General features: G+C 38.8%; 1 protein-coding gene and 1 long non-coding RNA gene across 2 annotated transcripts in view; one reads left to right on the top strand and one right to left on the bottom strand.

Moving 5' to 3' along the window:
* ANXA10 (annexin A10) overlaps positions 1 to 14,325 on the bottom strand; it is a gene marked incomplete at its 5' end in the record, with an annotated part of 42,013 nt that overhangs the window by 16,729 nt on the left and 10,959 nt on the right. The window contains 2 exons of the mRNA XM_082471425.1: positions 278 to 368; positions 2,022 to 2,135. Of these exons, the coding sequence (XP_082327551.1) occupies positions 278 to 368; positions 2,022 to 2,135 (205 nt within the window). The remainder of the gene's footprint in view (positions 1 to 277; positions 369 to 2,021; positions 2,136 to 14,325) is intronic.
* Positions 1 to 14,325, top strand: part of LOC309664088 — a 377,635-nt gene that overhangs the window by 9,018 nt on the left and 354,292 nt on the right. The window lies entirely within an intron of this gene.

Here is a 14,325-nt window from a genome sequence, read left to right on the forward strand (position 1 = left end):
ACTTGCTGTCCTAATGTAAACACCCACATCATAGAAACTAGTAATTATTTTCCTGGAAAGTCCGCTTAACTTGATTGTCTAGGGAATTCTTTCATTTTTAGTACCCTAATCATCGATTCTACCTAGTGAAATAATTAGTCTTGAGTGAGTGGTATTTCACATATGAGTGTCTTAGAAAATTCTTTAAAATACATAAACTGGAATATTTTACGTGTTATTTGGAAAATATAAAGTTTATATGAGTGTAAAACATATGTACAAATGTGTATTTCCTTACGCAAATAGTAGGCTTCTCGCATCTGGAAAATTTCTCCGTTTGTTCTTGAAGCTAATATATCAATGAGGCAATTCTCATCAGTGCCTGCTCCCTAGAAAGACAGAGCGAGAGAAATATAAAGGCATCTGTGCTGGAAATAACAGTGCAGTCTGTGCAGTAAAGGGATACAGCCTCCCTGGTGTTCTGAGAGGTGGCAGAGGGCAAGGAAGTATGTTTGGGATAAAGACAGGCCCAGTTCAGTCTGCCTCTGCTACTTACTAGCTGTTTGGTCCCAAGAAGATAATATTATCTGAAACTCTGTTCCTTCATAGAGTAAAACAGCATGGGCATTTCTAAATAATGTGGGAAAAGATGTTTAAACAATGCTCATGACACTGATTTTTTTCCTGCTAGAATATCAATTCTTGGGCAAGCTCGAATTTGACCCTGGGTCTCTAATTTTGCAAAGATGTTTCAGAGACATCTCCCTGCCTCTCCCCAGATGTGGACTTCTGCACCGTTTGCCTAAACATTTGGACTGGGTACTTTCTGTAGTCTCTTTCAGCCATAGGCATGAACTCTTCTCTGATGGTGATTTTAAAGACAACACATCTTTTTCAGAAAGCTTCAGAAATCCTTTCCATTCTATGAGACATTGATACAATGTAACAGTTTCATCTAAACAGTAACATAGGACTTTCTCCTTATAGTTTTTAGTCACATCATTTTGCAAGAGGTAGGGATTGACATTATGCAACACTCAATACTCTGTAATGGCCTATATGGGAAACGAATCTAAAAAAACAAATAAGAGTGGAGTGGATATATGCACATGTATAACTGATTCACTTTGCTGTACCCCTGAAACTAACACAACAGTGTAAATCAACTATACTCCAATAAAAATTTTTTTTAAATAGTAAAAGAAAATTCAATACTTTTGAGATTCATATCTACTCACTGAATTTTAATTGAGTAAATTCCACATATGGAATTGTAAAAAAAAATTAGTTGAAATTCATATTTTACATAAGGCTTATTCTGATCTACAAATATGATGGCCAAGATCCAGATTCCGTAATTTTTTTCCCTTTCCCTTTTCGAGTCACACACTGTTCCCAGACCAGGGTAATCAGGTCTTTGGCAGGCATTGTATTGGAATGATTGCAGCAGCTCTGCAGGTGTTTCATATCAGCGTTTGGAAAGATGTGAAAAGCCCTTTGTCCCCATCCCTAGCCAACAAACCTCTAACAAATCTGTAGTTAATTTCTTTCCTGTAAGAAAGAATTGTTCCAATCCTTCAGAAGTAACATTTTGCTACATTTGAGCAATAGTTTTTGTAAAGGATTGATTTAGAGTCACAAAAATAAAGATGTCATCTATATTTTGTCTCTGACTCAGTATTACTGCTGACTCATTACTTGATGAGCCCAATTTATACCACAGTGTAAAGAGATTCACATGAATTATAATATTTCCTCTTAATGTATGAAGATATACTGGGAGAGACAAATCCAAACAGCCCCGGAAGCTTTCCTTTTGGCAGGTTGGCACAGAGCGGGGTTGGTGGGTCTGAGTTTGCACAACAGGAGAATCGACTGATCCCGCCGCTGGGCTCTGGAGGTCCCCCCTTTCCTGACACCCCCCCCCCAGCATTTCTTTTGTTTCTTCTTTGCCCAGAAGTTCCCTCCCCTCCCTGATCACACGTAGCAGCGTCACAGGGCAGGTCCCGCACTATGGAAATAGTTTCGCATCCGACCTCTACCTTCATGGCGTGCCAGAGCTCGTGGGCATCGTAGGAGGGCGGTGGGTACATGAGGCCCACCATGACCTCCTTGAAGTGATCGCAAAGCTTCTCCTTCAGGTCACTAACCAGGTCCTGTGGAGGGAAAAACAAATACCTTCATTATATCGCTTACCAATTTTATGAGAGAAATGGGATAATCGCAGAAAGTCTTCTAGTACGATTTCCTTTTCCACATCACTTCACATAATAACTAGTCTGGTTTTAGTTCACACGTGTGTACGTGGATTACACGAGATCGTGGACTTGAGGGTTTGAAAATGACTGATGTGCTGACATCTCTGCATGAAACATCATCTGTATGGATATTCTAGTCACGTAAACACAGAAGGATAACTCCTTCCCTAATCCCAACCCGATCCCTCTTCTCATCTCATTATGAAAATAAATAAAATTTGAAACCTGAAAGCATTTTAGTTGGGAGTGCTTAGTTTTCTTGTGTGGAATTAATGAAAGAAAGTCCTTAAAGAAAATATGCATTTTATTTTATCATTATAGCAATGTCTTTTAGCAAAGAGTTTCTGGTTATACTATTGCCAACAAGCTTGTATAAATGAATTAAGTAGTCTTAGAACTTTCTTCAAATAGTCGCATGAATACATTTACTGAAAATACTGAAAATTAAATGCTTAAAAAGAAAAATAAGTGTGCTGGATTTTTGGCCTTGAAATACAGGTACAAGAGCATGAAATTGATCATTTTAATGTGACTTTCCTTTTACTCATGTAAAGTGGATGTTTAAAAACATATATGATCAATTTATTTTTTGTAGGGTTACAAAGATATCTGAAAGATGTTTAAAATTTACCATTTCTTGGTAAAATGTATAGTGTATATTCAGTTTTATGTTGAAATACACAACATTTTAGTTCTGACTTGGTTCAATAATATAATTCAATAAGGCATAATAAATAAGCTTTGTTACAATAAAAATGAAATAGTCATAATTTTCATTTTATTTAGTATAATCTGGCAGCACGTTTCCTATACCGTGGGTTTTCTTTTTTAACAAATAAAAGCATCATCCACAAGGTGGTAATTGAGAGAATCTATTGAATTTTTGCCCAGGTCAGTGCAATTTGTTTAATGAGCAGTTAATATGTGTCTGGAGTTGTGGCAGGTGCTTGGAGTAGGTATAAGACTTCTAAGATCGCTTCCTCATGGAGCTGGTAGTCTAGTTAATTCCCTCGTTGTTCACCATCGACTGTTTCTAATCCCTTCACCAAATAGTCCTCAAGGTGCTATTAGGAGACAGGTGATAGCAATGGATAAAGCTGGCATGAACATCTGAGCTTGTGAAGCCTTTGTTCTCACGCTCACACGAGCTCAATACATCTTTTTTGAAGGAAAGATGGCAGTGTATTCAATGGGTGTTTATTTCTACTCTTTCCCAGACATGGTGGTAGGAGCTGGAGAAAAATAACACAGGGTCTCTGTTTTCAAGAGGACCAACATCCCATAAACCCAGATGTAGCGTAAGTAAAAATGTGAGCTAATGCTTTCGAAGGCTCTGATCTTCATGTTTCGCTTTATAAGATCCTAAAGCAGTAGTTCAAGAGAGTTCTAAGAATTCAGATAAGATATCAGAATGGCCTTACAGGATCAGAGGACAGAAGACACAGTTACACAAGGAAGGACAAGTGGCATGGAGATAGGAGTTCAGATGCCATTTGTGATGGTTAATTTTATGTCAGCTTGGATGGGCCACAGCACCCGGATATTTGGTCAAACATTCTTCTAGATGTTTCTGTGAAGGTATTTAAAAAAAAATTTTTTTTTTAAATGAAGTATAGCTGATTTACAATGTTGTGTTAGTTACTGCTGTACAGCAAAGTGACTCAGTTATACATGTATATACATTCTTTTTTCCCGTTTCTTTCCATTATGGTTTATCACAGGATATTGAACATAGTTCCCTGTGCTCTACAGTAGGACCTTGTTGTGTATCCATCCTGTATATAATAATTTGCATCTGCTAATTCCAAACTCCCACTCCATCCCTCCTCCACCCCACTCCCACTTGGCAACCACAAGTCTGTTCTCTATGTCTGTGAGTCTGTTTCTGTTTAATAGATAATGTCATTTGTGTTGTATTTTAGATTCCACATATAAATGATATCATATGGTGTTTGTCTTTCTCTTTCTGACTTACTTCACTTAGTATGATAATCTCTATCATATCATGTTGCTGCAAATGGCATGATTTCATTCTTTTTTATGGCTGAGCAATATTCCATTGTATATATGTACCACATCCTGTGAAGGTGTTTTTTAGATGATTAACATTTAAATCAGTGGACTTCGAGTAAAGCAGATTACTCTCCACAATGTGGGTGGGTCTCATTCAGTCAGTTGAAGACTTTATAAAAAAAGATTGATTTTCCTTCAAGAATTCTACCAGCACACGGCCTTTGGAACTGAGCAGCTACCCTCTCTGAGGCTCTAGCCTGCCATAGTCTCTGCTGGCCTGCCGTGTGTATTTGGGCTTGCAGGCCTCTGCAATCATGTGAGCTAATTCCTCAAAATCTCTGTCTCTCTAGACATCTGTTGACATCGTTCCCAACAGTGAGGACCTTGCATAGTTGGAACAGCACGTGGTTGAGATGTTTCCTTCAATATGGCTCATAATGTACCTCTAACAGGTGTTTATTCTCCCACTACAACAAAATTAACTTCAAACTAACAACAAAAATATATCTGGAGAATCCCAAATGTTTGGAAATTTTAAAATGCACTTTTGTATGATCCAAATCTCAAAGAATATATCACAAGGGAGTTAGAAAATACTTTTAATTTAATGAAGGTGAAAATGCAGCATGTCAAAATTTGTGAGATGCAGTGAAGATAGTGATTGAAGATACACTTTTAGCTTTAAATATTCATGTTAGAAGAGAAACATACAATCAATGACCTAATTTTCCACCTCAAAAAATCTAGAAAAAGGAAGAGTAAATTAAGTCCAGGATAAGAAGGAAGGAAATAAGAATAAGATCAGAAATCAATGAAACAGAAAATAAATACTAGAAACTGTGAATGAAATCAAAATGTAATTTTCTGAAAAGATGAGTAATGTTAATAAAATTCTAATTAGACTGACAAGAAAAAAAGAAAATACAAAAATATTGGCAAGGTAAGAGTGACATATACAAATACTACAGACATTAAAGGAAAAAAGAATATTATGACCACATTTATAACACTATATATATAAGTGAAATATAGCTGATTTACAATGTTGTGTTAGTTTCAAGTGTATAGCAAAGTGATTCAGTTATACATATATATATTTTTAAATTTTTTCCAGATTCTTTTCCCTTATAGGTTATTACAAAATATTGAGTAGAGTTCCCTGTGCTATACAGTAGGTCCTTGTTGTTTATCTATTCTATATATAGTAGTGTGTGTCTGTTAATCCCATACTCCTAATTTATCCATCCTTCCCCCGCCTTGGCAATCACAGGTCTATTCTCTATGCTGTCAGTCTGTTTCTGTTTTGTAAATAAGTTCATTTGTGTCATATTTTAGATTCCACATATAAGTGATATCATATGATATTTGTCTTTCTTTTTCTGTTTTACTTCACTTAGTATAATTATTTCTAGGTCCATCCATGTTGCTGCAAATGGCATTATTTCATTCGTTTTCATGGCTGAGTAATATTCCATTGTATATATGTACCACATCTTCTTTATCCATTCATCTGTTGATGGACATTTAAGTTACTTCCATGTTTTGGCTATTGTAAATAGTGCTGCAGTGAACATTGGGGTGCATGTATCTTTTTGAATTATGCCATCATCAAAAAGTCTACAAATAATAACTGCTGGAGAGGCTGCTCACCACCTATAGGTTATGCCTATCGCCTTGCTGGTGCATCCCTAGAAGCTGCCTGTGGCTGCATCACAGAAACAGCCAAGCAGAAGCCAAGGCTTGATTTGCTGGAGAGGGTGTGGAGAAAAGGGAACCCTCCTACACTGTTGGTGGGAATGTAAACTGGTGCAGCCACTATGGAGAACAGTATGGAGGTTCCTTACAAAACAAAAATAGAGTTACCGTATGACCCAGCAAACCCATTCCTCAGCATATATCTGCAGAGAACCATAATTCAAAGATACACCGCTATATTTTAAAATTTAGTTGAAATGGATCAGTTCCTTGACAGACACAAATTACCAGAATAAACTCAAGGAGAATTTCAAACTCAGTCGAAATTTCCTTATATTTATTTTGAAAAACTGGATTCACAATTAACCCATACGCTTAATCTCTAGAGCCAAGTGAAATCACTTGATAAAATCTATGAAACATTTAAGGTGGAAGTAAACTCTACACAAAATCTTGTAGAAAGCAGCAGATGAAAGAAGACTTCTCAATTTATTTTATGTGACTAGTGCTGTCCTAATACCAAAAAAAAAAACCCCAAAACAAACAAACAAAAAACAACAAAAAAAATTAAGTCCAGCACAGTGCCTTGAAGGTTTAAATGCAAACAGACCAATGGACTAGACTTTTATGTAGAGAGTAAAGGGTCCTGGCAGCTGATGGACAGATGGAAACGTTAGAATTATCATCACTTTTGCGAGCCTTCCCCTGACCCTCGGGAAGCTGATTACTTCTTTGCCACCGCTGCTCCACCGTCACACTTATTACACTAGATTTAATGACCACATTATATGCATTTATGTCCCCCCAACGTCAGTCAGACACGGACTTTCTCACAAATGTTCCCAAATCCATCATCTCGCTCTGGCACAGTGCTGAGTACTCAAATGTGCAGAGTACGTGATATATAATGTACAAATGAACGTGTGAACAAGTGCGAGAATAAAGGAATAAATGTGGGAGGAGAAAGCCCTGAATTTACTGATTAAACGTAAAAGATAAAGGCAATGGCTTGGGCACTGCAAAATCTTCCGTTTGATCTTCAGTCACTTTTTGGGTCCGTATCCCTCCCAAACATTCATAACAGCATCTTCCCTTACTTCACTTTGTGATCGCTTTGGGCTCTGACCCTGAACACCTGCGCGGTTTCCACTGCTGATAGGCATCAGCGCGGCCGCTAGATGGCGCGGGAGAGCTTTGCTTTGGAGCGCAGGTGTGCGTGCGTGCGTCTGTGCGTGTGCGCATGCGTGCGTGCGTCTGTGCGTGTGCGTGCGTGCGTACATGGCTCTAGCAAACTGATTTCATAAGGTACCTCAAGGAAGTCAGAGAATTTTGGTGGAACAGGCGGTGCCAGGCGTCATCCCTACCCGTCGCGCCCAGGCCTGGGGGTGGCGTGTGGTTCCGGTCCTGGCCGAGCGTCAGCTGTGAGGTGACAGGTAGGTGCCCTTACTTCTGTGTCTGCTTCCCGTCTGTACAGGGAGAATTCTAACAGCACCCACCTCATAGCATTGGCCTTACCAGAAAATATTTAACTCAGGTGGAATTCTTAAAATATTTTCTGGGAGGTATGAGGCACTCAAAATGTCTCCCCCCCCCCCCAAATATTAGGTGATTTGCTGCAGATTAAAAACGGCTGATACTAGCTGTTTCCTCTCTCCCCTCTTTCTGTCTCTTTCTCTCTCTGCACCCCAGAAGTTTGCCTGTTACACTGCATTTCTCACACGTTACCAATATCCATTGTCAGTAAATTCTGTGGTCTCTAACTTACATCCAGAAACTGACGATTTTGTGCCACTTTTACCGCCATAACCCTGGCTTCGGCACCGTCATGGCTCCTTACGTCAATGCAACAGCCTCCGAGTGCGTCCCCTTCTGCCCTTACACCTGTCCTCCCCACACACACCTGACAGGTGCTCCTGGAAAAATGCCGATCAGTTAGTCACCCCTCTGCAGAAACACCCTTTCCCACTCCAAACTCCAGGATGAGTTACAGCTACTTTTGTGCAGCTGAGCTCGGGATAAGCAAACATGCAGGTGTTTTATGCGATGGTCACCAAGGCACACGATGTCCCCTTGGCCAATCTGTGCCGTCACCTCCTGCCACTCCTCTCCCTGCTCACGACCCCCCTCCACCCCCTGGGCTTCCGGTGGCTCCTGGCACAGCAGACCTGCCCCCTCAGGGCCATTGCTTTCTCCTCCCTGTAGCTTGAATGTTCCTTCCCTAGCCGAGCACGTGCCTCGCCCCTCGGACTTCTTCACAGAGCCTGCCATCGTCAGGCTATTTACAATTACAGTAAGTCCTCTACATACGAACCTTCACGTTGTGAACTTTCAGAGATGCGAAAGGACAAAGAGAGAGAAGAAGAAGTAACTGAAGAACCGAAGAGATTCACGACGCAGGAAATGGCAAGGGGATTTTCTTTATTTGAGGAGGCACTGTTGGTTTCTGAGGCACAGAACCTGAACGTAGAACGGTACACGAAGGTTGCAGCAGCCGTTCAGAATGCAATCCAGTGCTACCGTGTCATCTATGACGAGAAAAAAAGAGCTACTACCCAGACGTCACTGGGTCGCTTTTTCAAGAGAGTAGAAAGAACTGAATCTAGCAAGGAACCAGAACCTGTGCCAGCAGCGTCAGGCGTGAGTGACACTGCAGCTTGCCCTCCGTCTCCTATTGCTGACCATCCTTCAGCTCTGCCATCTCCCACCTCCTCTCTCCCCTCCAGTCAGTAACTCTTCTTGCCTGTTCCCTCGATGCCAGCCCCTGTGTGCCAGCTGTTGTACTGCACTACTGTACTTTTCAAGGGACTGTACTATAAGATTAAAAAGCGTTTCTCTATTTTTTGTGTTTCTTTGTTTTTTATGTATTCTTTGTGTGAAGAGTATTATAAACCTATGACAGTACATACTATATAGCCGACTGTGTCAGTGGGGTACCTAGGCTAACCTTGCTGGACTTACGAAGAAATTGGACTTGCGAACGCGCTCTGGGAACGGAACTCGTTCGCACGTGGGGGACTTCCTGTGCGCTTGGTCCGCCAGCACTCTCTGTCCTTCTCACCAGGCTTCATCTTTTCTCCAGAGCACTAGTCCCTTCTAACAGGACACGTTTCACTAATTTTTCTCTGTCTCACCAGGTAAAGACCCTGGCAGGGCTTTTGGTCTGTTTTATTCATGGCAGTTTCCCCAGCCGTAGCACGGTGCCGGCTACACAGCATTGGTATAAAATAATGAACGGATGGGTCCACTCGTATTTCCTCAGTTGTTTGTTTGGAGGCATTGGCTGCTCAAGGAAAAACAAGCAACGGTCCCCATCTGCACGCACTTTGATTTCATGGAGGGGCTGGAACTCTGGAATTACAGTGCCCTTGCACTGTAAATGGGCCAAGAGTTCTACAGTGGTTTTTCAGGACATCAGAAGAACATATCACTTACATTTGCGAAGATACATATTGAATAATATGTTTAAGTAGCTAAACTTTGCAAGTTCAAAGAGGAGCCGAAGACACAATCTCTGGGTAGAGTCTTAAATTCTCTCTGGGAGGGATAGAAATAGCTTTGCCGATGCAACCTTTGGAGTGTGCTTGTCCCCAGCTGGACTGCCTCTGCTTTCTTGTTTGCCCTAAAGGGACGCTATGGACCTCACAGCCTGGCCCTGCGTTAGGCTAATGAGTACGTGCTGCTCAAACCGAGCTGCTCTGAGCTCCTGGGGCTGCAGGTGGGCCAGGCCGCAGCAATTCCGACAGCTCCATTTAAACTGAAAGTAACATGGCGGTTCCTTTTCCTTTCTTCTTTTTACCTTTATCTAATTGTGTGCACTCAGGGGCAAGACATAGAAGGATGACTAGCACTCTTTTTGTCTGAATATGCTCAGGGGCGTAGTTTTATATGCTTTTAACTTCCATGTCTTTTCTATTATCATAAAAAAAATACTTGCTGTTGAAACACTCTGTGATGTAGGCCTGTACAAAGTGTAACTTAGAAGTTGTCTTAATTCTACCCCCACTGATATTCATTGTGTAAATACTTGGGCAATTTTATATTATATTATAAAAACACTTGTGCAAGCTGCTTTGTCACTGTGCAGTGGTAAGTAAATTTTTAAAAAATTTATTTATATTGAAGTATAGTTGATTTATTATATTGTGTTAGTTTCAAGTATACAGCAAAGTGATTCAGTTATAGGTTACTACAGGATGTTGAATATAGTTCCCTGTGCTATACAGTAAACCCTTGTTGTTTATATATTTAGTGTGTATCTGTTAATCCCAAACTCCTAATTTATCCCTTCCCCCCACTCCCTTTCCCCTTTGGTAACCATATGTTTGTTTTCTATTCTGTGAGTCTGTTTTCTATATAGATTCATTTGTATTATTTTTTAGATTCCACATGTAAGTGATATCATATGACATTTGTCTTTCTCTGTCTGACTTACTTCACTTAGTAGGATAATCTCTAGGTCCATCCATGTTGCTGCAAATGGCATTATTTCATTCTTTTTTATGGCTGAGTAATATTCCATTGTATATACGTACCACATCTTTATCCATTCATCTGTTATTGGACATTTAGGTTATTTCCATGTCCTGGCTATTGTAAACAGTGCTGCAATGAACATTGGGGTGCATGTATCTTTTCAAATTAAAGTTTTCATGTTTTCCAGATATATGCCCAGGAATGGGATTACAGGATTATATGGTAACTCTATTTTTAGTTTTTTGAGGAACCTCCATACTGTTTTCCATAGTGGCTGTAACAATTTACATTCCCTTTTCTCCACACTCTCTCCAGCATTTGTTATTTGTAAATTTTTATTGATGGCTATTCTGACTGGTGTGTGGTGATACCTCATTGTGGTTTTTATTTGCATTTCTCTGATAATTAGTGATGTTGAGCATCTTTTCATATACATATTGGCCATTTGTATGTCTTCTTTTGAGAAATGTTTATTTAGATATTCTGCCTATTTTTTGATTGGGTTGGTTTTTTTTTTTTTTTTTTTTGATATTGAGCTCTATGAGCTGTTTGTATATTTTGGAAATTAAGCCCTTATCTGTTGCATCATTTGCAAATATTTTCTCTCTGTCCATAGGTTGTCTTTTTGTTTTGTTTGTGATTTCCTTTGCTGCACAAAAGCTTTTAAGTTTGATTAGGTCCCATTTGTTTATTTTTGCTTTTATTTCTTTGCCTTGGGAGACTGATCTAAGAAAATATTGCTAAGATTTATGTCAGAGAATATTTTGCCTATGTTCTCTTCTAGGAGTTTTATGGTACCATGTCTTATATATAAGCTTTATGTCATTTGGGGTTTATTTTTATGTATGGTATGAAGGAGTGTTCTAACTTCATTGATTTATATGTGGCTGTCCAGCTTTCCCAACACCACTTGTTAAAGAGACTGTCTTTTCTCCACTGTATATTCTTGCCTACTTTGTTGAATATTAATTGACCGTAGGTGTGTGGATTTATTTTTGGGCTCTCTCTTCTGTTCCATTGATCCATATATCTGTTTATGTGCCAATATCACACTGTTTTGATTACTGTAGCTTTGTAGTATTGTCCAAAGTCTGGGAGGGTTATGCCTCCAGTTTTGTTCTTTTTTCTCAGGATTGCTTTGGCAATTCGGGTCTTTCGTGGTTCCATATAAATTTTAAGATTATTTGTTCTAGTTCTGTGAAAAATGTTATCAGTAATTTGATAGGGATCACATTAAATAGGGATTGCTTTGGGGAGTATGGCCATTTTAACAATATAAATTCTTCCAAGAGCATGGGTTATCTTTACATTTCTTTGAATCATCTTCAGTTTTCTTTATCAACATTTTATAGTTCTCAACATATAGGTCTTTTACCTCCCTGGTTAGGTTTATGCCTAGGTATCTTCTTTATTCTGAAGCAATTTTAAATGGGATTGATTTTTTAATTTTCTCTTTCTGATATTTCATTGTTAGTGTAAAGAAATGCAGCAGATTTCTGTACGTTAATTTTGTATCCTGCTACTTTGCTGAATAGTTTTTGTGCAGGGTCTTTACAGTTTTCTATATATAGTATCATGTCATGTGCATATAATGACAATTTTACCACTTTCCTTTGAATTTGGATACTTTTTATTTCTTTTTCTTGTTTGATTGCTGTGTCTAGGACTTCCAATATTATGTTGAATAGAAGTGGTGAGAGTGGGCATCTTTGTCTTGCTTCAGAATTTAGTGGGAAGGTTTCACCTTTTCACCACTGATTATTATGTTGGCTGTGGGTTTGTCATAAATGGCTTTTATCATCTTGATACATGTTCCCTCTATACCCACTTTGGTGAGAGTTTTTATCACAAATGGATGTTGAATTTTATCAAATGCTTTTTCTGTGTCTATTGAGACTTTGTCCTTTCTTTTCTTAATATGGTGCATCACATTAATAGATTTGTATATGTTGAACCATTGTTGTGACCTTGGAATAAATCCTACTTTTTATATGCTGTTGGATCCGGTTTGCTAATATTTTTTGAGGAATTTTTCATCTATATTCATCAAAGATATTGGCCTGTAATTCTGTTTTTTTGTAGTGACTTTGTCTGGTTTTGGTATCAGGGCGATGGTGGCTTCATAGAATGACTTTGGGAGTGTTCCCTCCTCTTCAATCTTTTGGAAGAGTTTGAGAAGGGTAGATATAAGTTCTTTGTATGTTTGGTAGAATTCCCCAGAGAAGCTGTCCAGTCCTGGACTTTGTTTGCAGGGAGTTTTGTTTTGTTTTTTTTTTAAATTGCAGATTCTATTTCACTTCTAGTATCAGTCTGTTCAAATTATCTGTTTTTTTTTTTAATAAATTTATTTATTTATTTTTGGCTGTGTTGGGTCTTCGTTTCTGTGTGAGGGCTTTCTCTAGTTGCGGCGAGCGGGGGCCACTCTTCATCACAGTGCGCGGGCCTCTCACTGTCGTGGCCTCTCTTTTTGCGGAGCACAGGCTCAAGACGTGCAGGCTCAGTAGTTGTGGCTCACGGGCCCAGTTGCTCCGCGGCATGTGGGATCTTCCCAGACCAGGACTCGAACCTGTGTCCCCTGCATTGGCAGGCAGATTCTCAACCACTGCACCACCAGGGAAGCCCAAATTATCTGTTTTTTATTGGCTCAATTTTGGCAGGTTGTATGTTTTTAGAAACTTGCCTATTTCTTCTAGGTTGTCCAATTTGTTGGTATATAACTGTTCAAAGTATTTTCTTACAATTTTTTTTTTTTTGTATTTCTGTGGTATCAGTTGATATTTCTCTGCTTTCATTTCTTATTTTGTTTATTTGGGTTCTCTCTCTTTTCTTCTTGGTGAGCCTGACTAGAGGTTTGTTGATTTTTTTATCCTTTCAAAAAACCAGCTCTTGGTTTTATTGATTTTTTTTCTATTGATTATCTCTGTTTATTTCCTCTCTGATCTTTAATATTTCATTTCTTTTGCTAACTTTGGGTTTTGTTTTTTCTTCTTTTTCTAGTTCTTTTAGGTGGTAGGTTAAGTTGTTAATTTAAGATTTGTCTTGTTTCTTGAGGAAGGCCTGTATCACTGTGAACTTCTCTCTTGTAACTGCCTTTGCTGTATCCCATAGATTTTGTAACGCTGTGTTTTCATTGCCATTTGTCTTGAGGTATTTTCTGATTTCCTCTTTGATTTCTTCATTGACCCATTGGTTTTTCAGTAGCATGTTGTTTAGTCTCCATGTGATCATTTTCCCCCATTCTTTCTGTGGTTGATTTCTAGTTTTATGCCGTTGTGGTCAGAAAAGAGGCTTGAAATAATGTCTGTCCTCTTAAATTTCTTGAGGCTTGTCTTGTATCCTAGTGTATGAAGTATACTAGAGAATGTGTATTCTGGTATTTTTTTGGATGTAGTGTCCTGTAGATGTCAATTAAGTTAAACTGTTCCATTGTGTCATTTAGGGTCTCTGTTGCTTTATTGATTTTCTGTCTGGAATATCTGTCCATTGATGTCAGTGGGGTGTTAAAGTCTCCTACTATATTGTATTTTTGTCAGTTTCTCCCTTCATATCTGTTAGCATTTGTTTTATGTATTTAGGTGCTCCTATATTGGGTGCATATATGTTAATGAGTGGAATATCCTCTTTTTGTATTGATCCTCTTATCGTTATATAGTGTCCTTCGTTGTCTTTCTTTATGGCCTTTGTTTTAAAGTCTATTTTGTCTGACATGACTATAGCTACCACTGCTTTCTTGTCATTCCCATTTGCATGAAATATCTTTTCCATCCCCTCACTTGTAATCTGTGTGACTTGTGCCCTAAAGTGAGTCCTTGTAGGCAGCATATTTTAGGTTCTTGTTTTTATCCAATCTGCTACTCTGTGTCTTTTTAACAGAGCATTTAGTCTATAGACGTTTAAAGTAATTTTT

Source organism: Balaenoptera physalus (assembly GCF_965194825.1).
Source record: "Balaenoptera physalus genome assembly, chromosome: 7".
Lineage (NCBI taxonomy): Eukaryota > Metazoa > Chordata > Mammalia > Artiodactyla > Balaenopteridae > Balaenoptera > Balaenoptera physalus.